This window comes from Acipenser ruthenus, chromosome 17 (genome assembly GCF_902713425.1).
Source record: "Acipenser ruthenus chromosome 17, fAciRut3.2 maternal haplotype, whole genome shotgun sequence".
In the NCBI taxonomy this organism is placed as follows: domain Eukaryota; kingdom Metazoa; phylum Chordata; class Actinopteri; order Acipenseriformes; family Acipenseridae; genus Acipenser; species Acipenser ruthenus.
The window spans coordinates 25,223,637-25,249,232 of record NC_081205.1 but is presented as its reverse complement, the minus strand read 5'-3'; the positions used below and the strand labels follow the sequence as shown (position 1 = coordinate 25,249,232).

Below are 25,596 nucleotides of genomic sequence, written 5' to 3'. Positions count from 1 at the left end.
ATCAGGGCACCGAGTGCCTAGCCTTAACTAACAAGCAGTGAAGAATACACACACACACACCACAGCAAGCTGTGAGGGTAAAAACAACGTGGGTAACTAATTTTTATTTTTTTTTAACCAGTGCGCCGAGTAGACAGGCCGAAACAATCCAGCGGAGTCAACTCCAAAGCGGGGAGCGGCAGAGCCAGGGTCCGGTGGAGGATCACGTGTCTCTTTTTTTTAAACTGCAATAACAGAGGAAAACACAAAACAGCGAGCACTGTAAGGTTAAGAAAGCAGACTACAATCGCAAACCGATGTAGGCTGTTGAAAAGAAAAAGAGTGAACACAGCGCAGTTGTGCAGCGTTTGTAGCTGAGTTCACAGAAGCAGGGTTTCTGATTCCACGGAAGTGGCAAGCCGGCTTCCGGCAATGAAATTGCAGGGGAACAGTCTTGATCACAGCAACTAGAAAAGGGTGTCTAGCCTGGACGTAGTCTACAGCGGAGTGGAGCACCGTCTACAGGCAGAGGGCATCGAGGTACTAGACACCTGCGTACTGAGCACCGTGCGCACCAAGTGCACCGGGTACTGTACACACTGGGGCGCTATGTGCACCAAGCACCGTGCGCACTTTGTGCACCGAGCACCGCGGCACCGAAGTACCACGGGCTGAGCATGTACCAAGGTACCAAAGCACCAGGGGGCAGCTGAAGCAGCGGTGCCTACCCTTACTGCGTGTAGTCACACACCTGGACAGCGCGTAGCGTATACCAGGGGACACACAGGCCGAAGCCGCAGCAGGCGAATCTGTAGACAGAGTACAGCACAATAATATAATAACAACAATATTATAGGGGAGCACACTGCTGTTGTTGATTTGTCGAAGGCCCGATGCACCGAGGTCTACTCTACAGCGGGTCTGGAAAAATACAGCCCATGGAGGACAAGGCCTGCTGTTGTTTTTTTGGTTTTTTTAGCAGCTGCACAATGCAGGCAAGCGGATACCGCGTGCACACTGCAGATGTGTCATCAAGAGTATTTAGTCAACAACAATAACAGTATTATTATTATTATTATTATTTATTTCTTAGCAGACGCCCTAATCCAGGGCGACTTACAATCGTAAGCAAATACATTTCAAGTATCACAGTATATATTTATTTATATATATAAACTGCCACTTGGCAGCCAGCTGAGTCACTCGACAGCGGGAGTAAGGCAGAGCCTAGCCCCGGTGGAGGATGTGCTCCCACACAAGAAAAAGGCTGTAAAAGATGACTCACTCCTTAAATTAATACTGCATAGGCAGTTGACTAATGTACCACAGAGAGGAAAGCAGCAGCCTGCAACGCAACTGCGCGCAGGTTGCTGAGGAAGAAAGAAAGAAAAATGCTAAATCAGGAGTCACTGATTCCGTGAAAGCGGCAAGCCAGCTTTCAGCCTGAAAGGCAAGGGAACTGATATCAACTCAGATACCAACACAGAGGGTCTTACCTTACTGTCTTGAGGGGCAAAAAGAGAAATGGTTTCCACAGTATGATGGTTTTAACCCCTCGGTAGGCGGGCCCGAGGGCGTCATCCCAGGAAGGGGCCTATCGGCAGCTAAGGTATAGAGAACTCCGAAAATACGTTCCAATAGGCAGGCATATCTCATACGTAATGTTGTTGGTGGTCATCTTCAAATTGAAAGGGAACTACCATCACCATTGGGATCCTTTAAGACACGACTTGATGATGTTTTGATGAACCAACTACTAGAAACCGGAGGAGCACTGAATAGCCTCCTCTCGTTCATAACCCTCTGAGGGCAGGATTGAGGTGCATCAGGGCAATTTACTATCGCCTTTATCTTTTCCAGATCATCATGTTAAACTCAGTCTCAGATTTACATGGCTACATTGATAAAAACCAGCTTACATGTGAACTTGGAGGGACCTTAGACTACTGCCATAACCAGTGGATTCATCATCGAACTGTAAGTGCCAGCACAACGAAATCAAGGGGGCATGCAGGGGAAAGATTAACAATTGGTGAAACACAAGATGACACGATTGATATTGAGGACCAAACGTCATGTTTAAAGAAATATTTCAGACTAAAATATCCTCCACATGTACATAGAGCCAAATAGATTGAAAGCCAGAGAAAAAGGCTTCTCTAAGGTGATTTTACTATGAAACTGGCTTCATTTGGACATGGTAGAAATCCTGTCCTGATTTTCAATTCCATGGCTCTGCAGGCTACTGAGAATTTTGCAGTGACGGTGAAGACGACGGCGCAGATGTTGCAGATGTTTGGTACCAATCTGGCTGAGACAGAACTCCCGAACGACGTTCACTGTACAGAGGATCTCCTGGTCTCTCACACAGAAAAGCATGACAAGCTCAGGGTTAGTATGCAGGGAATCTTATGTATGCATATAATAATGTGGTTTAAAGTTATATATTACGCCAAACAAATAAGACACATTTGCATAGCATCAGAAGTAATGCAGCCACATGCATGCCATTGGCATATTCTGTATCTAAATCAATATGTGGAATGGCATTATGGGGCAAATGGGAGCTATGACCATATCACCTTATACAGTAAGTGGTTGATGATGTAAATAGTATTCATTGTTGTAAATATACATGTAGTTAAAAAGGGCTCAATTCTCAAAGCAATTACAGCACAATTTTTTGTGCTATGACCATATCACCTTATACAGTAAGTGGTTCCACAGTATAAAGGACCAATCACTGTATTTGAAAGGGTGACACATGTAGCAATAATACCTGACAGAGGAATTAGCAGAAAATACTGACAGTTGGGTAACCTATTATCCCACATTTCCAAGAAGGTTATTATTACAATCATTATTAAAAAGATATATTAATACAATAACGTATATAATGTTGTTTGTTTGTGTGTGTACATATATATTTCAATTTTAGCACTTGGATGTTGTATTTTGCTGGAGAAATGGGTCTGGAATTGTGAAATCAAGGGGGTAATGACAAAGATCAATGACAACCCAACTCTCTGTCCCCAGCTGAGTGATTTAACTCCTGTACAGAAGGGTCAGGCTTGTCTGCATGGTTAGTTGACAGCTGATATTTCATTGCCCCTTCTCTCCTGCAGGGGGTTGGCTATATTTAACGTCATTGTTTTCTTTCCATCAGGATGAACTCCAACTGGCATTGAAACAGGGAACCACCATCCTCTCTTGCATTAACGAACGAGCAATCAAAAACACAAGCTACAAACTCAACCATGACGAACTGGAAAATGTTGCTACAGTTGAACGGTTTGTGATTCTAAGCTTTCTACAATAAGTACAGCCTCTGTCTGTCACAGTAAATTAAACAACCTAACAAGGATTATATAAAGAGGCCCCAAATCTGTTTGTTTGCAACCCATTGAATGGAACATCGTCAAAGGAACGTGATCCTGTTGCTCTGGGCCCTCAGGTACATCATAACACAAACTTCTCAGCCCAGCCGTATTAAAATATCCTTTCAAGTTTCAAATGTGTCCCTTTTTACTTTTTTGCCTTCTAAACAGAGTATGCATATTGAGTTGCCTACAGTATTAGTCAGCCATACTAATTGTTGATAATGACCTACTACACATGCTGGAAAGTAGGCAGTCCCTACTGGCAAATAGGAATGGGACACAAAGCACGAGAAGGGAACTGTTTGTGCGATACAAGTATTGATAACCCATACACAGACAGTTGTTGTCATGTCACTCTATTACACTGCTTTACCTTTAATATATAAGTCACAAAATCCATCTAGAATAACCATAACAAGACGTTATTAGTCCACTTGCATTGGAAAAAAGGAACGGGGGTCAAGTAATTATGTTATGTGGCTTAGGTATGTGACTGATTGTGATGTCCCTCTTTTAAATCTACTTTGCAAGTGAAGGTATAATTATTTTTTCTAGCAGGTGGAGTCAAACGTACGAATATTGAGAATAAAGCATGGCACAAACTCAATATGTTCCGATAATGTCATGAATGGTGTTTGTGATGTGTCAGATCCTCAGGAGTCTGTCACTATTGATAATATTCAATTCAATGGGTTGATAACCATTAGATCAACTGAAGTACCATGTCTTAAGAATGTTTTATTTTTATTTGTATGTGTCTATATGCAGTTCACAGAAATCCCTCAGTTGAAGTATCTGGTTCTTTTAACAGTACAAACGCTAATTTGTCTGAACCTCAGTTGTCTTTGTAATCTGCAACTTTACATTTTGCCATCATCCCTGGCATTATGCATATTTTAATTGATTTTAAAATCAAAGATGTTTTTTGGTATGGTATTTTTTATGAGCTAAATGGCTGCTTTGTTGACAAAACCACATTTTCCTAACAGGCTGCTGGCGCAGTTGGATGAAACAGAAAATGCTTTTGAGCAGTTTTGGGCCAAGCATCATCTAAAACTAGAGCAGTGTTTACAGCTGCGGCATTTCGAGCAGGACTTTCGAGAGGTAACTGTTACAATGTTACAGTAGGGTGCTGAGTTAAAGGATGTACTGCTTGTTAGTAAATACCACAGAGACTGGGGCATTAAACACATTAAAAAGGCATTTTAATGATGTAAATAGTATTCATTGTTGTAAATATACATGTAGTTAAAAAGGGCTCAATTCTCAAAGCAATTACAGCACAATTTTTTTCAGAGAGAAACACATCCAATAAAGTTACAAAACCAGAAATAAACAAGTGAGACTTTTAATTCAGGGAATTGAATAAAGTATTAAGTTGTTTCTATTAGTTTTAGATGTTGAACTGGTGTTTTTTTCAGTTCAGAAAAAAGTTGTGCTAATGACGATTTGGAGTAAAGAGCTTTGAGAATCTAACCAATTTGAATAAACATGTGAATTCCAAATCAGTTAGGCATCAAACAGTGTCATGCATACTAAATAGTGTTAAGTAGAGTTGTAATAAAGTTTAAGAAGAGAAAATGTCATACTTTAATGTTTGGTCTGTATTATTTATGTGTGTGTGTATGTATATGTATTTTTTCACACAGAAAACTTTCCTTTTTTGTTTTTCTTGTTTCTCAGGTCAAACTTGCTTTGGACAGCCTTGTGGAGACTCTGGCTGCTTTCACAGACATTGGAGATAGTGTATCTCGAGTAGAACAACTTCTTAAGGAGCTTAAAGTATTGGAGGAGAAAGCTCAGGTTGGTAATACTTTGACAATTCACTGTATGTTTTTACTTATGTTAGCTTAATATGTCTGCTTAATTTTCTTACTTCCCTTTGTATTTCTTCTTCACCTTGGAGAGAACTTGTATTTATGACACTTCACAAACAGCCCATCAGCGTTTCAGAGGACTCCTTTAACTCTCCTTGGTTCAGTGTAATTTACATAATTGCCAAGTTCTGGAACCTGCCAAGTTTTGGAAAGTATTTGAATAGGTGCTCTTTCAGTATTTTTAATACAGAATTGTGTGCATATATATATATATATATATATATATATATATATATATATATATATATATATATTATAATATATATATAATTTGTATGAATGGGCGTCTGTGTGTTGTGTTTTGCAGGAATCTTTGGAAAAGGCCCAGTTGCAAGCCCTGCACGGAGACCAGTTGATCCAAAGTAACCATTACGCTGTCGACTCCATCAGACCCAAGTGTGTTGAACTCAGGCGAATCTGCGATGATTTTAACAATGAAACAAAGAAGAAGTACGACATATTGGGGAAATCCTACGAAATACATACAAAAATAGACAAGGTAAATAAACCGTCCCAGTCGAATTATTCCTGTGTCTACAGGTATAGAGGTACTGGTACAGATTAGACGTGTGTGAAAAAAATAAGCCCAGCAAAAATTAATCAACAAATATACCACAGAAAACAATGCAACAACTAATAGTCCAACAACAAATCTGTAGTCAGTAATGTGGCTATTCTAATATAATGAATGACATTGATTATGTACTCAGTATGTATCTGGACATTCTGTACAAAATGGATCCATAAAGCAAGTAGCTTGGGAACAACTTGTTCAACATTATTGATGTAAATGTAGTTCTGTATCTTTTCTACAAACTGTAGTCTTTAAAAACCCTTGTCTTGATAATAAACTAAACCAACAGCAAATACCAATAAGTTCATGTTAGCACAGGCCTACTGTTAGCCGACAGAAACAGATGGTGACATATATTCAAGTAGACTGATGATTATCCCTATTTCTGCAATGTTTGGATGTAACTCACTTACTTCAGGGCAAAGTGACAGCTACTGTATTACGGTAAGGTTCCATGTTACTGATGTAATGTCAAACCAAAAAATTACAATTTAAATATTAAAAATGTCCAGTGGCTCACTAAAAGGGAATGGTGTTCTTACTAGATAATAAGATTCACATTCACCACATTAGAATATCTTCCTATTTAATTATGAATCTGTATCTGTAACATACTCTACCAGTATTATTATTATTATTATTTCTTTCTTAGCAGATGCCCTTATCCAGGGCGACTTACAATCGTAAGCAAATACATTTCAAGTGTTACAATACAAGTAATACAATAAGAGCAAGAAATACAATAACTTTTGTTCAAGCAAAGTACAAGTGTGACAAACCACAATTCAATAATACAGCAGATAATAGTGATAGTTACATCAGGATATGATTAAATAGTTCTAGTTACATCAGGATGTGATTAAATACAAAGTACTACAGGTTAAACACTTGGCAGATTACAGTATTCTGAAGTACAGGATTAAATGCAGTAAAATAGGGGTCAGATAAGAGCAAAATAAAGCACATTTAAATGAAGGGTGATAGTGTCCCAGGATACAAACAGAGGAGTTCTACAGGTGCTCTTTGAATATCAAGTAAAGGTGTAAGAATATGTACAGAGTTTCTTGTTGTAGTGTGGGATAGGCTCTAATGTCTATATAGTCCCCATGCAGGCTTTACAATAAATTCAACACTGTTCATTGCTTTTAGCAACCTCAGCCACTTTCCCAATTTAATGATACATGTTTCGCTGATACCTGTCTGCAGGACCCTGGTAAGGGTGAAGAAGAAAGTATTGTCATTTTCATATCTGTTTTTAGTTTGCTGTACATATAAAAAGTATATACTATACACATTCATTCATATGTTCTTGTAGGTTAACCAGTGGTGTGATGCTGGAATATACCTGCTGGCATCCCAGGCAGTGGATAAGTGCCAGTCTCAAGAAGGTGCTGAATCTGCCCTGCATGACATTGAAGAGTTTAATGAAACTGCAAATGAGAATCAGCCGGGCAACCTTAAAGAACTTCACAATCAGTTTGAAATTATTCTCACGTCTGACGTAAAGGTAAGACTTTATAAAATAAACTAAGTTAAGGAAAATGTCAACTGAAGCACTTGTCTCCTTGACCTAGTTATGCTAATACAGGATGCAGAGACTTGTTAATTAGATGGAAATGTATATATACTATTCATGGCTAGTCTGCTAGTATGTATATTGTGGGATCCTTAATTTGATCACACTTTGAGTAGGTTCTTTAATAAACTTTCACCCAAATCCTTAAGGTACATGGAAAAGTTAATCATGCATCAGTGATGCATTTAAAAAATAGACACATTCCTAAAACCATAGTTTTCTATTACTAGTCTGTGGCACAGTATTTATGACTGACCATCACGAGCATAGGTGACAGAGAAACATGACTTAATTGACTTACGTAATCAGGAATGATGCAACAGAATCATGTTCTAGAATAAACAAAAAAACCCTATCAGCATTAAACATATCATACCACCAGCTTGATAACGATTGGGTTATCATGCCCACCTGTAACATTTGCAACAGGGGCTAAAGCCAGTTACCAAACCCAAACTCATGTCTCGGCTGACAGTACATAATGTGCTGCATATAACATTATGGTTTTTGCCTCTGGATTGTAAACAAAGTGGGCTAGATTTTTAAAACCCTTTATTCCAAGTTGTCATTAACATGATCCTTTACTATCTTAATAGTCCCAGCATGTTACTATGTAAGAAAACATTTTTACTGTTAACACTCATGAAGGTCTGAAAAAAGCTAGCAGTTACATAATTGCCCAGCACTTCATTATGCTTTAATGTGCTGTGTTAATCTTTAAATTCAGGTATGACGTTAACAGCACAGGTTCCCATTGTTTATTGTGTTCTCTTTTGACCACTCAGTGTGTTATGTTGTTTGTCGGGCAGGCCAATGTCCAGAAGGCCCTCCAGAGACTAGGAGATGTGCAGGAAATGATTGAAAAGAGACAAGTCAGTCTTAAGAAGTTGTCAGCTAAGCAGACCCGGCCTGTGCAGCCTGTGGCCCCCCGCCCAGAATCTTCTCCGAAACGGGCATCCCCTAAACCAGTCACAAACACTGGTCCCAGTAAGTACCCTAATAAAAACAGATATAGTACATGCATCTTACACCATCACTTTCTGATCTGGACATTTTTAATTGTATTTTTTTTAAATACAGTCTTAAAGAGTAAGTAGCGGGGTTCCGAAAAATATAGCAGTATACGTCCCCACATGTTGCTACTACTGTAAAAATGTTAGCCTTAGTGCGAAATTCGGGGGGTGGTAGCTAGGCTGATCAATTATTTAATGTCTATCATAATTAACCTCCTATTTAAACCCCAATCTCACACTCCTTCTCTGTCTAGTGTTTTGCTTTCTAGCCAAAGTTTAGACTCCCAAATGATTTCTGAAATCAGATCTTTTTGTTAAAAGAATTAATAATTTCAGTCATTACGTCTAACCAACGCCGATTTATTCTTTCATCTAATTCGGACGACTCCGACCAGGATTCAGAGTTTCCTACTTGCTCTCGTGAATTGTTTCATCTCGCTGTAACTCCATCGAAGACTCTGGTGGCTCCTTTACCAGCTGCTTCCCCCATTATCCAGTCTCCAGCTCAGCAACCACGCCGTTCAAAACACAAGTCCAAATCACAGCATCCTTTGCAGCTTCACTACAAAGATTGTCCCATCGCCAAAATCTTAAAAGCTCTTTTTGATAAAGGGATTAATATTCCAGTTGACAGAGACAGAATCACTCTTTTTAATCTCCTCTGTGAAGCAATGTCTGCTGAGCACGTACTTCCACCTCGACTATCACAGAGTATCACAAGGCACTGTACATAAATACATAAAAATACAATAAAATACAAAATATACAAATAATAATAATAAAAATAATCATTAAAAGCTAGCAATTATGTTGCATTAAAACCACTGAGATAAAATTACCCAGTTCCCTAACGCATGGAGGTAGAGCATTCCATAGTTTAGGGCGCTAAAAGAAAAAGCCCTGCCTCCCGTATTGATTTTATTGACCCTGGGAACAACGAGCAGCCCCGCTTCCTGTGATCTAAGAGTGTGATTTGGGAGATATGCGGTCAGTAGCTCCTGCAAATAGCTAGGTGCTGCTCCATTCAAGGCTTTATAGGTCAATAATAAGATTTTAAAATCAATTCTATATTGAACAGGGAGCCAGTGCAAGGAGGCTAAAACGGGTGATATGCTAATTTTTTTGGTTTTAATCAGAATTCTAGCAGCGGTATTCTGAACAAGCTGTAGGCAGGACACTGCACGTTTTGGGATGCCAGAGAAGAAACGGCATGTGTTAGTCTCTCAGCGTCAGATAAGGTGATAATAGGTCTCAGTTTGGCTATGTTTCTCAAGTGATTTGACTTTAGGAACTTCCCTAATATTAGACTCGAATGATAAATCAGGATCAAAGAGAACCCCCAAATTTTTTATTTCAGTTTTAGGATTTGATAAAAGACTGCTAGGATCAAACTCCAGCCCGTTTCCAGCCCCTCCATTTCTCACTTTTTGCATCAACTCTATAAGCATCGCCACCCGCAAATTCGCAAAAGTGCCTAATTATCGACCTCTCAGCCCCTCGAGGAAACCTCACAAGCAGCATAAACTCTCTAATTCCTTATCATCCATTTTCACTACACTATATCAAAATATCAGACGCTATTAAACTCATAAAAGTCGCATGTCATGATTCATGGCTAGCCAAAGCAGACATTTCAGACGCATTCAAGATCATGCCCATTCACCCTAAATTAGACTACTTGTTTGGAATGAGCTAAAACAATAAATACTACTTTGCCACCCAGCTCACTTTCGGTTGCCGTAGCAGCCCAGAAATATTCGACACACTATCAGAAGCTCTCTGAGGGATCCTCCTCAATTCCTGCCACGTCCCCTTTCTGCTCCATTTAATGGATGATTTCCTTCTTATTTCCCCGCATGTCATCCTCCAGCACAAGCAAACAACCATTCTCATCCTCCAGCACAAGCAATCAACCTGTTCACTTCCCTCGGTGTCCCACTCTCCGAAGGCAAAACCATCGGTCCCCTCCATTCTCTAGAATCCCTGGGCATGTCACTCGATACATCAAAGTTCGAAGCCAGACTTCCACCCGCCAAACTACAAGGCATCACAGCATTCCAGCTCCTATCTCTCCTTGGCCATTTCAACTTCGCATTACGCATCATTCCCCAGGGCAGGACTTTCATCTCTCGTCTCCTCGCACTCTCTACTACAGCCAAGACTTTAAATTCTCACATTAACATATCATCTGACACTCGGAAAGACATAAAAATGTGGACTACATTACTCTCCCACTGGAACGGTCTCTCTCTGTTTTACGATGACTTCATCTCAGCATCCAATGATCTCTCTCCCTTTACAGATGCTTCTCTAATAGGATTTGGCAGCTTTCTAGCCTCCCAATGGTTCACCAACAAATACCCCCCCCCCCCCCCCAAATTCAGAATCTACCCCCTCATCTCAAATCTACAGCTCTTCTCGAAAATATATCCTATCGTTGCAGCTGCCCACCTCTGGGGACACCAGTGGTCCACAAAGTCAATTCTCTTCTATTCCGATAATAAACCCACAGTCCAAATAATCAACAAAGGACGCTCCTCTTCCCCCCTTATTATGCAGCTACTTCGGATTTCGGTCTCCAATAATTTCATAATACAAGCTCGCCATCTCCCTGTTACCCATAATAATGCATCCGACGCTCTCTCTCGATTACAGATACCTCGCTTCCACCAACTGGTCCATTCAGCATCCCCATCCCCACTGGAAACTCCATCTTACCATCTGCTCCTGTTCAACTGACCTCAAACATTTCCAATCTCTTGCAATCCGCCCGACTCTACATCACAGCGGCTCTAGCCCCATCTAGCAGATCTTCATACACCACCGCTTGGACAACATTCTCAACTTTCTGCACTCAAAATCACATCCAACCTATCCCCTTCAATCAAGACTACATCTTAGCCTTCATCGTTCATGCAAGAGACTCTCTTCATTTAACTCCCTCCACAATTAAATCATATATTGCCGGCATTCAATATTTATATCGTCTAAATTCAGTCCCCTCCCCAACTCTCCTTTTAATACCCTCAGACGGCCTAACACTTCGAGGAATCCTCAAAACCTCCCCTCCCATCATCTCCCCTTGACTACCTATCTCAACAGACATATTGCTCTCATTAATTATGACCCTTCGAAAAGGCTGTTTTTCCCCCTTTGAGGGCCTTGTTATGGAAGTGCTTGCCTATCTGCTTTCTTCGGATTCCTAAGATGTGCAGAATTTACAGTTCCATCAATTTCCAGCTTTCCCACATCTGTCATTCGTTCTCGTGACCGTCTTCAGTTTCCAGACTCACACTTCCTCATTTGGCTCCGGACCTCCAAAACTGATCAACTCAACTGACCACCAGACCAGTCAAGGAATCCTTTTCTACTCTCCTTTCAGCCTACGATCAGCGCCCCGAGAGGCGCCTCTACCGAGCAGAGCAACTTTTATATTTTTTCAGATCCTCAGGAAGGTTACCTTCGACCAAGCTCCATCCTCGGCAAAAGGAGAGCTCATCTCTTCTATCCTAATTTAAGCGGGGCCCTATCTGGCCTATCTAGGCCGAGTTACGGGATCGAGCCTCAATCCTTGGCCGAGCATCACTCGCTCGGCCCCTCTTACTAACAGCTAATTTCTGCTTCCTCTGCACAGGCCAGCGGTCACCCCGTGAAATAATGTACCTGTAATTTTTCTTTTCATTGCTAACATCCTGACAGCTTTTTACACTTATAAATTTAAAGTGTTTCAAAGCTCTTTTCAAAATGTCTGCTCTAGTGAACTGGGATTTGAGATCTGTCCTCTAAATCACTGCAGGAAGAGCGATTAAAAAAAAAAAAACATAACAAGTGCTCTGGCTTTTCTGTTCCGCACCACATCATGGATCGTTATTGCTGTATTACATGTTTGACAATGTGGGCAATAACCCTGACATTATCAGTGCACTAGAGCGGACATTTTGAAAAGAGCTTTGAAACAGACTTTAAAGTTATAAGTGTAAAATGTTGTCAGGATGTTAATGAAAAGAACAATGACAGGTACGTTATTTAAACAGTTGTAGCAACACGTGTGGACATGTAATGCTATATTTTTCAGAACCCCGCTACTTACTCCTCAATTATACAGCAGTGTTAGTGCATTTATTCAGTTACTATGCTAGCTGCTTTGCAAACATGTTGCATGTAGCTGGTGTTTTTTGCTAACCACTGACAGGAACAAAACATACTGTGGTTATCAATCATTTTCAGTTATAGTTGTTTGTTCATACTTTGTAACCTATTTAATAAGAAATACAAAAGGATATACATTTAAAGCCTCAATTACAAAACATTACAGAAACATATTTAAAAGTTCCTTTAAGCAAATGTAACCCATTTTTATAATAGGGCTGGTTAGAAGGGCAGGGCCGGCACGCTGACTGCTTGTTAACAACCCTGAAGAGTGCACCTCGTGGGTCGGGGCATGGTCAGCGTGCTGGAGTGAACAGGAGAACGCAGCCTGTACTTTCCACCCAGCAAGGTTATCCGTGGTCAGGCTGGGGCCCCACCCCTTTTCATCTAGAGTGTTCCGATCCCCAGACTCAGGCACCTGAGCTGGGGGATTTCCATACAGCTGTCATTCTGGAACCTTCCAGCAGGGTGAGGTGTACGTTCTGGAGTGGTTGGAACGGGCACTTCCACCCTCCAGCTCTCCTGTAAAAGGAGCTGAGAGCTGGATCCCGGGGTCGGACTGAGAAAAGGAGAACAGAAAGAGAGAAAGAGCTAGAGAGAGAAAGAGCTAAAGAGAGAAAGAGCTAGAGAGAGAATTTGCTAAAGAGAGGAGAAAGATGACTTGTAGAAGCGTGAGCTTTGGCTGACAGCAGCTTTGTTAAAGCGATTATTAAGGCTAAAACAAATAAAACGTTTAACCTTGAAACCTTGTCTTGCATCCTTCTTGACACCGACACAATATAATGGATTTGTAGATGGTAAGCCTGAACTGGGCCTTTTATAAACACGTTGCTATATATATTCTAACCATTAACAAAAAATGAAGGCAGTTGTTAACCGTTAATAAACTGAAGTCCAAATACCAACTAAACAACCCAGTAGGATTTCTGTCTCAAAAATGTTACGTATTTGGGTACAGAAAATCCCTAAGCAGCAGCAGGCACTACCCTTAATAAAACTATTGTACCTTACAATAGTTGTTTCCCCCACTGAAGGTAGTAAATGTGAAACATGCAAATTCAGAGCACTGGGAGAACAAGCTTTGTCATTTAGCACACGTGTAGATGATTAAAAGGAACTCATAAACAACCTGCAAAGATTTATTTTGATTCAATACAGTTACTATACTTAAATGCAAAACATCTTAAAAGGAGCTGGAATGTAAAGGAAGTACATAGATATAGAATGAAATAAAAGGTATTTAAGCTGCAATTGAAGTGGGCAGTGAGATTGTATGTAATGAATATTGTGTGACTACTCCCTCACTTGGATAATGAAGTTAACAAAACATTTTTACACTTGAGTCCTTGCCCTGCTACTATATATAAGAGCAAAGTGTAATAAAGCATAATGAAAGCAGTGTAAGCCCGTAAATATTATTATTTATTTCTTAGCAGACGCCCTTATCCAGGGCGACTTACAATTATTACAAGATAACACATTATTTTTTACATACAATTACCCATTTATACAGTTGGGTTTTTTACTGGAACAATCTAGGTAAAGTACCTTGCTCAAGGGTACAGCAGCAGTGTCCCCCCATCAGGGATTGAACCCACAACCCTCCGGTCAAGAGTCCAGAGCCCTAACCGCTACTCCACACTGCTGCCCAAAGGAATGGTAACGTGTATTAAAAAAACAAACCACTGGGGTGCCCGAGTGGCTCACTTCTGAGCCATGTGGGGAATTGCTGCAGTGAGGGGAAAATCGATTGGGCATTCCAAATTGGGAGAAAATCAGGGGGAAAATTATAATTGGACACACTAAATAAAAAATAAAACATTGTAAACTGTGGTAAATGCATAATATAGTCATAAGAGAAGCGTGGTAAAACTGCAAAGGGAACGTTCCCCTTTTAGTTTCATTTGACTCTCTTCCAAGCTCTTCGTGAAAGCCGCAGTGAACAAGCACAACCTGTTTTTTGTTAATGATTTCCTGCAGTCTGCCTATAGTAGAGTAGAACAGACAACAATGGTATGCTTGCTGATCAGCAAAGACCAGTGTTTATCTCCATGATTTCTGTTTATACACCTCTGGCCAAAGGTTTTGCATCACCCTATAGAATTAACAAAATTTTGCTTTATAAAGTCGAATAAAGCCTGCTGAATAATGTTATGTTAACATACTGGATTACATTACCGCTTTGTAGTTTTCCATATACTTAACGAAAAACTGGCAAAAATGTAAACACGTCACATTTCGAAATCTAACATGAAATACTGTACTACTATTATGGCTTCTGGTAGACATTTGCAATATCATTTTCATCTATTTTTTCTTTTTTTTTTTTTTTAATGATGTCTCAATCCTAAAATTCAGGGACGCCACATTTTTTTCCATATCTTGAAAACGGCTTGGGCAAATTTGATTAACCTTTTCATAGACCATTGTTAATGTAGATCACAGTACTGACATCTCATTAGCAATGAAGCTGTCTTTGAAATCCTTCAGTTTAAAGAGACCTACACTGAAGTTCGGGATGTCTAGAAACTCCCACTAGGATGTGCCTCTAACTACAGAGGAGACACTGATTATAGCTACGCACTCATAATGGACATTTTTAGTAATCAGCACAGTACTTTCCCGGATAAGCTTTAATGGATGTGGTTTTAAAATGAAAAAAACATTAAATAACTTGAATAGAACTAAGCCTAATATGAAAAGCACAAGCTGTGAGCTTCATTTGCTTTCTATTGAATGCATACTGTCACATTTTTCTCATTATCCAGTGAATAGATTCCTTTAACCTAAGTTGCAAGACAAAAACTAGACATTTTTTAGTGGAATTTTAAACTAGTAAATGCTACCACAAGACATCAATTGTGATTGTATAGAGCAGCTTCCGTGAGAGATCACACACTACTGCACAAACACATTTTATAACAAGGAAATTAAGCGGTGACCCCACACCCTTGTTCCACAAACACGTAGATCCAAATGATTTACCTTCAGTTATATCTTTTGGCTGGTTTTCAAGGCCACCACTTTGTATCCTGCCTGCTGTTGGTGTTGTTCACAGTTACGAAAACACAGATATGATTGGCTGTAGTTAGGAGTGCACGAAGGATACTGTATACAGTGCTCCAGGCAATGAGGGCAAATAGGACTCTCAAATTCCAATGCACAGAATGTCATTAAAGGTTTATTTATACAGAGTACGATGCCACCCTGCAAGTCAATATAACATTTGAATATATAATATGTGTATTCCCTATTCCTGCAGTTTGATTTATGTATTTATTTTAATTGGTTTGAAAACTATATATACAAATTCTCTGAAGGGTCCTATGCCCAATAACTTTCATTGAGAGATTAATTGCAAAATATGCAAGGTTTTGGCCCTTATAAGTTCCCATGCAGAGTGTAAAGCACAGACAATCACGGACAGCATGGTAAAGATGATTATACAGTTGTGAAGCATAGGAAAATCACAGTTGATGATGTTTACTTAGATTATACACTGCTGTGCAAATATCTTAGACATGTTGCATTTTTCTACTGTGGTGCATTATGGGCATCTCCAATTTACTCAAAGCCTCCACTAGTGTTTTCTACAATTATAACAACCTTGCCTTGCATAAAGAAGGAAATACATTGAGAGAAATAGCTTGCATCACTCGATTCTCAAGGTGTGTTATCCAAAGCATAATCAACAAGTACAGAGAAACATCACCTGTAATTGATAAACCCAGACTGGAAGACCCAAAAAGCTGTATAACAAGGATCAGCAATACTTAAAGATAATATCCTTAAGGAATAGAAAGAAGACAAGCATTGAATTGACAACAGAACTGGCAGAAGGCACGGGTGTCGTTGTCCATCAAATCAACAGTACGAACGTCACTCTTGAAATCAGGACTTAAAGGATGTGCTGCAGTAAGAATACCTCTGTTAAGAAAGGTTAACAAGTAGGCTCAACAACACAGAAATTGGAGTATGGAACAATGGTCAAAGCATCTGTCAGTATTTCTTTGTATCTAAGTGTGCCCCAATAAGACAGTCAACAGGGATTCTCTGAGTAGCAGGCAATGAAATTACTTTCGGGGTCGTTGAGTAATGATTACTCAAGGAATTTTATTGAACATGTATTAAACTAGAAATTGCAACATCACACACGAGACTGCAACAGTAAGTATAGAGTAATAGTGTATCACACAGTGCATGTCTGTAATTGTGTCTTGTATTCTTGGCTGAGGGGACAGTTAGTTTGTTCTTCTGTTGCAGCAGCAGCACCTACTCGAAGGGCATCTGAGAGTTCCAGTACCCCCAAGCCTCCTACTGAGGCTGAACTGGCAAAAAAGAAAAACCCCAGAAAAACTAGAGGTGGAATCAAGGTAAGACAAGTCTGGTGGTTTAGCTTTTTGGTTTCTAGACTGGTTTCTACACAACCAACACAGGTATGAAAACTGCCCTACATCTATGGCCTAATTTTGATCAAGGTTCTAACTAAAGGGCAAGGTACTACTGCTAACATAATGACTGATAGCACCTGGTTATATTCTGTTCTGTACACATCCTGTACACAAATGAATGACTTCACAGACCCCAATAGATCACAGTTATGACAGTAATACTGCTATGATAATACCAGTAAGCTGCAACAACTACAGGAAGTTCCCTGTTTCTGTAACACTAGACTTTTCTGTTACTGTAGTTGAACATTTAAAGATTTTTATTTATATTTTTACATTTAACATATATTGGAGTGAAACAATTTGCATTTTATTCTGAAAGGATCCTGAAAAGCTTTCAACCCCCAAGGTTTTACAATGAACCATGCTAAACCTGTATACCTTATCTTCCTTAGTTTATATAGATGGTGTCAGTTTAGCAGAAGTGACTATTTTTCAAACAAAGTACTTAGGGGTAGATGTACTAAAGTGTTGCACCTGTCGCAATAGTTGCAAACGGAGGTAGTGCAAATGAGGGTTCACAAATATTATAATGAGATGTAATGAGTACTAAAGCTGCCGACAATTGCGACACTTACAATTGAATCAATTTCTTAAGGACTTTTGAAAGCATGTTTTAAACAGTCGCAATTGTTGCTGGCATTTCGCAGTCCGCTTTTTCTCATGTGTTGCCAGTTGTGCTCAATGTATTTCTGAGACAAACACCCAAGTATCTAGTTTTCACTAAAGTCAGTGTGTACTTACAAGCCGTGAAAACAAATTTCTATGACATTTCTGTTTTTCCCTGCGTGTTGGGAGCAATAGACTGCACACATGTGCCACTAACCCCTCCAGCTCATTCTGAGCATCTGTATAGGACCATGATCTATTGTGTGTTAATTGTCTAGGCTACTAAGTAGGCCAAGTTAAAAAATAATAATAATTAAAATAAAATAAAAAACCCTAAAATCATTTAGTTTCAAATTAAAATAATCTTTTATTCGCATTGTATACCAGTTCCTGCACCCTTGCATGCATAGACGTTATCCTTCAGGCACCCTCTGCTGCAGCAAACCACAGCTCAACTCCTGCCATTTATTTGAACAATGTTGCATGACTCTAATAATGTTTGCTAGAGATCTCGCTAAGAAGATCAATATTTTAATTAGTATATTGCAGCTTTTTTCATTAACATATTTTCTCTTAGCACATACGACAAAATGTATACTTTGCGAATTGTAGCAACGGAAATGCAAATTGCGGTATGTGTGCGCTGCGACTGGCCCATCTTAGTACATCTACCCCTTTGTGTTTCTGCATTATTGTTACTATTTTGGAAGTAGGTAACTAAATACTAATGCACTGTATACCTGTATACCTTAGTTACTCACTCCCAAAGCACCCCAAAAAAATCGTCAGTATCCTCAGGTGCCAATTACCTTGTCCCACATTTCTTTGCTCAGCAGAATTTTCTGAAATGATGTCGATAGTCTGAAAGTTATTTTTGGGCTGATGTGCTAAGTACCACCGCTCTTTAACATTATATTAAGCCTTCTGCTTTCTTATATAAACCCTAAAACCCTTTGTCTGCCTGCTACTCCCAATTGAGGAGAACTCAAGGGAACTGAACACTGGATTGTATTCCTTGTATGTGCCGTACAAATAGTTACAGCTACCGTGCCTATAGAAAGTCTACAACCGCTTGAACTTTTTTCACATTTTGTTGTGTCAGTGCCTCAGAGTTTCATGCATTTAAATGCGGATTTTTTCCACTTATCTACACACCATACTCCACACTGTTAAGGGGAAAAAAGATTTTATTGAGAAAAAAATTATATATTAAAAATACAAAACTAAAAGATCATAATTGGATAAGTCTCCACCCACCTGAGTTAATACTTGGTGGAAGCACCTTTGGCAGCAATTACAGCTGTGAGTCTATTGGGATAGGTCTCTACCAAATTTGCACACCTACATTTGGCAATATTTGACCATTCTTCTTTACAAAACTGTTCAAGCTCTGTCAAGTTCCTTGGGGAGCATTGATGGACAGCAATCTTCAAGTCATGCCACAAATTTTCCATTGGATTTAGGTCGGGGCTCTGACTGGGCCACTCAAGGACATTTACCTTTTTGTTCCTTAGCCACTCCAGTGTAGCTTTGGCTGTGTGCTTTGGGTCATTGTCATGCTGAATGGTGAACTTTGCAGAGGGCAGCAGGTTTTCCTCAAGGACTTCTCTGTACTTTGCTCCATTCCTTTCCCTTCTATCCTGACAAGTGCCCCAGTCCCTGCCGATGAGAAACATCCCCATAACATGATGCTGCCACCACCATGCTTCACAGTAGGGATGGTGTTCTTTGGGTGATGCGCTGTGTTGGGTTTGCGCCAAACATAACGCTTTGCATTTAGGTCAAAAAGTTCCATTTTAGTTTCGTCAGACCACAAAACTTTTTGCCACATCGCTACAGAATCTCCTGAGTGTTTTTTGCATACTTCAAACGGGATTCAAGGTGGGCTTTCTTGAGTAATGGCTACCTTCTTGCCACCCTACCATAGAGGCCAGATTTGTGGAGTGCTTGGGATATTGTTGTCACATGCACACTTTGACCAGCCATAAAAGCCTGTAGCTCTATCAAAGTTGCCATTGGCCTCTTTGTAGCCTCTCTGATCAGTCTCCTTCTTGCTCGGTCATCCAGTTTGGAGGGACGGCCTGATCTAGGCAGGGTCTTGGTGGTGCCATACACCTTCCACTCCTTAATAATCGTCTTGACCATGCTCCAAAGGATATTCAAGGCCTTTGAAATTTTTTATACCCATCCCCTGATCTGTGCCTTTCAACAACTTTGTCCCGGAGTTCTTTTGAAACGCCTTGGTGCTCATGGTTGAGTCTTTGCTTTGAAATGCACTACCCAGCACCTACAGGAACTGCTGAATTTATCCTGAAATCATGTGAATCACTACAATTTAACACAGGTGGAGGCCACTAAATGATTTTGAAGGCGATTGGTTACACCTGAGCTAATTTAGGATTGCTATTACAAGGAGGGTGGACACTTATCCAACCAAGCTATTTCAGTTTTTATTTTTAATTAATTTTCTACAAATTTCTAGAATATTTTTTTCACTTGGAAGTTGTGGGGTAGGATGTGTTGATAAATGAAAAAAAAAAAACTATTTTAATTCATTTTAATTCCAGGCTATAAGGCAACAAAAGGTGATCATTTTGAAAGGGGGTGTAGACTTTCTATAGACACACTATCTGTGTTGTACCTACACTATTTCACGTTACAATTTTAGAGTAATTAGTTGCTTTTGGTTCTGGATGTAGAGCTAAATACAATAGATATTCTAAATCTCTGTTGCCCAAAAGAAATGCTCTTTCTTTAGATATTAAACACGTTAGGATGCATCCTTAAAGTTGTGAGTATTTTCAGTTTAATTAGGGTATATTCTGACTGTGATATCTCACGTTTGTCAGGGGCATGAGAGTAAAAACTCTCATATTTAGTGCTAGTAGTCATTTTAAATCGAGATTATGTGAAAAATATTCCTAATTTTTAGTTTTATTTTTCGTATTTAATATGAGCACTATTCATTCTAGTTATTTGGACTATTGAATCTGGTCACCAAATCTGTCGTTGCCATGCCTTGACATAGATTGTCATCTGAGTTTGGCAATAAAATACATTTTGCTTAAATTTGCATCTTCTAGTCAGTGTGTCAATGATAGCGATCACTAGACCCACTGTCTTCCTTTTTGCATGTAGCTCTTTTTATTTGCTAAAAGAATGCATATCTGCAGTAGGTCCTTGCTAAATATCATCTAGACTTTATTTTAAAATTAAAAAATCAGTTGATTTGAAATAAGGCTGATTTTATACACCACATCATTATCAACTTTTTTCAATGTGGTTTGGGAACCAGGAATCTGTGAATTATTATTATTATTATTATTATTATTATTATTATTATTTATTTATTTATTTATTTATTTATTTATTTATTTCTTAGCAAACGCCCTTATCCAGGGCGACTTACAACTGTTACAAGATATCACATTCTTTTTTTTACATACAATTACCCATTTATACAGTTGGGTTTTTACTGGAGCAATCTAGGTAAAGTACCTTGCTCAAGGGTACAGCAGCAGTGTCCCCCACCTGGGATTTAAACCATGACCCTCCGATCAAGAGTCCAGAGCCCTAAGCACTACTCCACACTGCTGCTGAAAATGAAAATGTCTGAAGATTGTAAACATAATAACAGCTGTTTCATGTTGACAGAGAAGGTGTGTTATCAGCTTTAGCCAGCCACTGTTAACAATAACCAGTTATCAGCTTTAACTTTTAATCATATTGTGTAATTTAGTGTAAGCAAGGCCCACTTAAGATGCTTTTCTGTTCTGCCCGTTGTTACATATTAAATTCTGCAGAGGCCCTCAACTTTGAAAACACACACATACGTCTCTTACTTAGGTTAATGTACCTCATTCAATCTTGTCATGGACTCTATCTGCAACCTCTCTCATAAACACACCAACACAAGACTTTAGAATCCACAATCAACTTCTCTGTCCCCAAACCCAAGTACGCCTTTGAACATGTACCAATGTAAACATATACCACTGGAATACATATCCTTTATAGCTAAGAAAAGTCTATACAGGGCCCTCCTGAAATGTGTTTTCCTGTCATTAATGTTCTAATCTTACACCACTTCCCTCAAAGAAAATCTTCTCCCTGATACGATTACATTTCTTAGCATTTTCAAAATATTGTATTTTTTTTCAGTGCTACCTTTTGACTGTATTATGGTATTCCTTGACTTGAGATGCTTCTGCATGCTGTTGTGTGTCTGTCAGGAGTGTTGCTGAAGATTAATTGTTAAGTGTTTATTTCATGTTTAGATTGAAGTAATGCACGAAGCCAGCCAAGGAGGGTCCAGCCACATGCTGGTGACAAATGAAACCGAGGAATGCCTGTCAAACAGACGAAGGTAAGATTCTGTCCAAGTTTAAAGCATGTGGTTGTGTTTCAGCCAAGAACAATTCTTCCATGGAGCTACTGTGTGTGCTATCTGCGTGTTCACTTTGGAGCCCTTTGGTGAACTCTTTACCTGAGAGTGAAGGGTAATTCAATTAGTGATTTAAAGAGCCCTGCTATATGTTTTGTCTTTTACTGCAAGATTTGAATATAGGTCTTAAACATAACATAATGAAATAGGTTACATGACATAACAGCGAGTCCAAGACCGCACCGACATCACCGCGAAGGACTTTACACAGCGCTGACTATTACAGCGACTGCCCATAACAGCGCTATGACATCACTGCAACGGACATTACAGCGACTGACCATAACAGCGCTACGACATCATCGCGCCAAACTACAATTCCCAGAAGACTCTGCAAAGTTCACAATAGCCTCACTTACCAGGAACTCGTTGTGCATTCACGGAGATCATTCTGCGCAAATTCTGTGCATAATCTGACTAATTTAGCCAATGGGTGCGTTCACGGAGATGACTATTAGAAGATCATTGGCTAAACTGGTCAGATTCTGCATAGAATCTGCGCAGAATGATCTCTGTGAACGCACCCTCGGAAACACGACGCAGTCAGAAATGGGTTCACCAGAGTCAACTCACCAGCCTCCTAAAAAGGATGCAGCTGTCATGCATTCATAATGTAGAACTATTCATGGTAAACGACAGTCAGCCCAGTTGGTGGCCGCGTAACTCCTAAAACGTCTGCATTGCAGTCGGGAGTCTGCGCCTGACGTCACGGTATGTGTAGACGGAGCTAGGACAGCTGTGGGAGGTTTCCCTCGAAAGCACAGTCGACTGAGCAAACATGGAGACCGACAGTAGTTTTTTTTCACTGTACCCACAGCACCATCATAACTAGACTGGTAAATACGATAAGTAAAACCACCATGTAATAGAACCCACTTTTCTTTCTAGCATGACGCTTTTATCCAGAGCGAGTTCGCTTTTGTTGTTTGAAATTAAAATGTGTAGTCAAATCAGTATTTTATGTACTTGCTGGGCACGTTATTATTATTATTATTATTATTATTATTATTATTATTATTATTATTATTATTATTATTATTATGTTATAGTACTATTGCTAATCAGGGTCTGTAAACTATTTATAATAAAAGTGTCTATTAAAAGACCCTTAAAAATACATCACACATATTCCCCTCTATCCTAGCAGAAGCTTTTATTATTATTATTATTATTATTATTATTATTATTATTATTATTATTATTAAATTGTGCATTCATGTCTGAGCGAGTCTTCCACCCTCAAGGGCTCAGTGTATATTGCAATTGGCCAATATCCACAGTTGTTTGTCAAAAAAATCCCAAAGTATGCCTGTTGCACGCATTAGGTGATTTCTTTGAAAATATATTTATTCGGGGCTACAAGGCAACAACACAAACAAAGCAGTGCGTAACTGTAACAGCTGAACAGATTTTTTTGTTTTGGAACTTTTTTTATATATATAGCAGAAAACAGAAGACTAGGGGGATTTTAGAATGAACCATCTACATTAAATAAATAGGTTTTTTTTTGTAGGAATGTACTATATGTATTCAACATTAATTTTAGAATGTCACACTTCCATAAGTTAGGGTTTGTAAACTTTGGATGACCACTGTATACACACACACGGTATAAATCTATTCTGCAGCAGCTTACGGCAAAGGTTTTCAACCTTTTATTTATTTATTTTTTAAACTGTACCCCTTCTGTCTGGAGGTTCCACCACAAGTACCCCTTTACAATTTTCGCTCTACTGAATGGCACAACAGTTGTAATAAAGTGGACAATAATCTGATTAATACATTTCTTTTCCTCCCTGTTTATTTATGTCACAGTTTGGGTGACAAACTGCTGGTTTAGGCCAGAATAACAAACAGTCGGCTTACTTCTTAAAACTTTTAATTACAAGTATTTGGATGCACACAGTGGTGTAGTGCTATATTTATAAGTGAGGGGTCGCTATTATCTACCCCATCCCCCACCCCCGCTCTCTCAACCCTACCACGTCTCTTGCAGTCACTGTTCCCCCATAAACTCAACACAACCGCAGCTTATCACTAGTAGGTACGGTATTTGAAAGGGCTGACAAGTGTACCAATTGATTACAAATTCAGACAATCAGGTATTGAGGTATTATTGTAAAGGAACTAGGCTTACAGCTATTTATATTAAAGATACATAAATAAACAAACACTGCACATATTTTCACAACCAGTTTCATACACTAATACACACGATTAAAACGCCGTCATTATTATTATTAATCCTATGTGCAACACTCCCTCACTCCCCCTTCTCATATATTGAATGGTTTGGTCCAGAATCAACTCGTCCTATTGCAGGCGCATAAGAGCGAATGAGACTGAGGTTTTGAAACAGAAGTACATCCTATTGCAAAATAAGATGTGTGAAGACACAGGCTTTTATTTGTTTGTTGCGATTGAGTTTTTTCTTTAAAATAAATGTTTTGCTTATTTTATCTACATTATTTCTTATATATGGGTCTGAAATAAGAACTGTCCCAATTATTACATCTAATTGTAAAGCGTTAATACAGGTTCCATTCTCACACCTGTTGTTCCAGACCAGGCACGCTATATTCAGACTTTTTTCATCATTTATTTCTCAATGGTTTCTTACGGTTATTGTATTCTTTGCTTATTTGTATGGGTTATACACATGTATATCTCCATATATTAATAGGAGCAAAACAGTTCAATGTTCTACACGTGAAGTACAGAAGCGGTGCTCTCCCTGCCCAAGACAGAAGTCTTGGGGGGTAATATCTTTGGAAACAGTCGTATTCACTTTCTATTCGGAAAAGATTTTTTTTACATTATCGTTTACTTCCCATCTATTTGCCATTTAAAATGTTTACCTCAAGATACAACTATAATAACTACTAAAAATGATACACGTTTTTATTAGATCGAACATAAATATTATCCAAATGGATTCTGTATAACTTTCTGTCGCTTTGCATTTTCTGTAGACTCTTGTGTTTTCTTCCTTTGTTTTACAAGTGTATCCATTTCATCAAACACCGAAAACAAATTCAACCAGACGCTATTGCTGTTACTAAAATGCAGCCGCGCCTAATAAATAAAACAAAAACCGTCAAAGTATGGGTGTTATCATCAATAATTATATTTACCGGAGCATTTATACTGTAATTCTAAAAAATGCCGAAAGATTGCGCTTCCCTTATTAGGAGGCTTGGTGGTCCAGTGGTTAAAAACCAGGAGGTTCACCCCACCCAGTCTCTGCAAATCGCTTGCGATAAATGCGTCTGCCTTTAAAAGTAACCCGGTTGAAAACGCCTGGCTTAATACAGGATTACATTTTTAGGTGTTCTGCCAAACGGGCAAACTAACATTTCTACATATTGTGGCGGCGGCGGACAAAAGAAAACACAAGTCAGTTTTGGGGTCCAAATAGCAGTAACAACAACTGTATTAATTCCTTGAGAAATGAACGCTCTGAGAAATGGGATAACGGGATATAAAAAAAAACATTCCCTCGTCTTTTCCAGACCTCTTTACTGGGTCTCAGTTTTTAAGTTTA

At 39.1% G+C, this 25,596-nt stretch overlaps 1 protein-coding gene across 16 annotated transcripts in view; it reads left to right on the top strand.

The window, feature by feature from the left end:
- The window catches only part of LOC117422987 (guanine nucleotide exchange factor DBS-like), a 92,622-nt gene that overhangs the window by 34,104 nt on the left and 32,922 nt on the right, over positions 1-25,596 (top strand). For 15 of the 16 annotated variants that reach the window (XM_034038280.3, XM_034038263.3, XM_034038264.3 and 12 more), the window contains exons 6-15: positions 1,840-1,956; positions 2,221-2,370; positions 3,146-3,270; positions 4,349-4,463; positions 5,043-5,162; positions 5,544-5,735; positions 7,126-7,317; positions 8,196-8,373; positions 16,812-16,921; positions 21,886-21,974. In XM_034038280.3, the coding sequence (XP_033894171.3) occupies positions 1,840-1,956; positions 2,221-2,370; positions 3,146-3,270; positions 4,349-4,463; positions 5,043-5,162; positions 5,544-5,735; positions 7,126-7,317; positions 8,196-8,373; positions 16,812-16,921; positions 21,886-21,974 (1,388 nt within the window). The remainder of the gene's footprint in view (positions 1-1,839; positions 1,957-2,220; positions 2,371-3,145; positions 3,271-4,348; positions 4,464-5,042; positions 5,163-5,543; positions 5,736-7,125; positions 7,318-8,195; positions 8,374-16,811; positions 16,922-21,885; positions 21,975-25,596) is intronic. The other variant, XM_058990213.1, reaches the window with a different exon arrangement.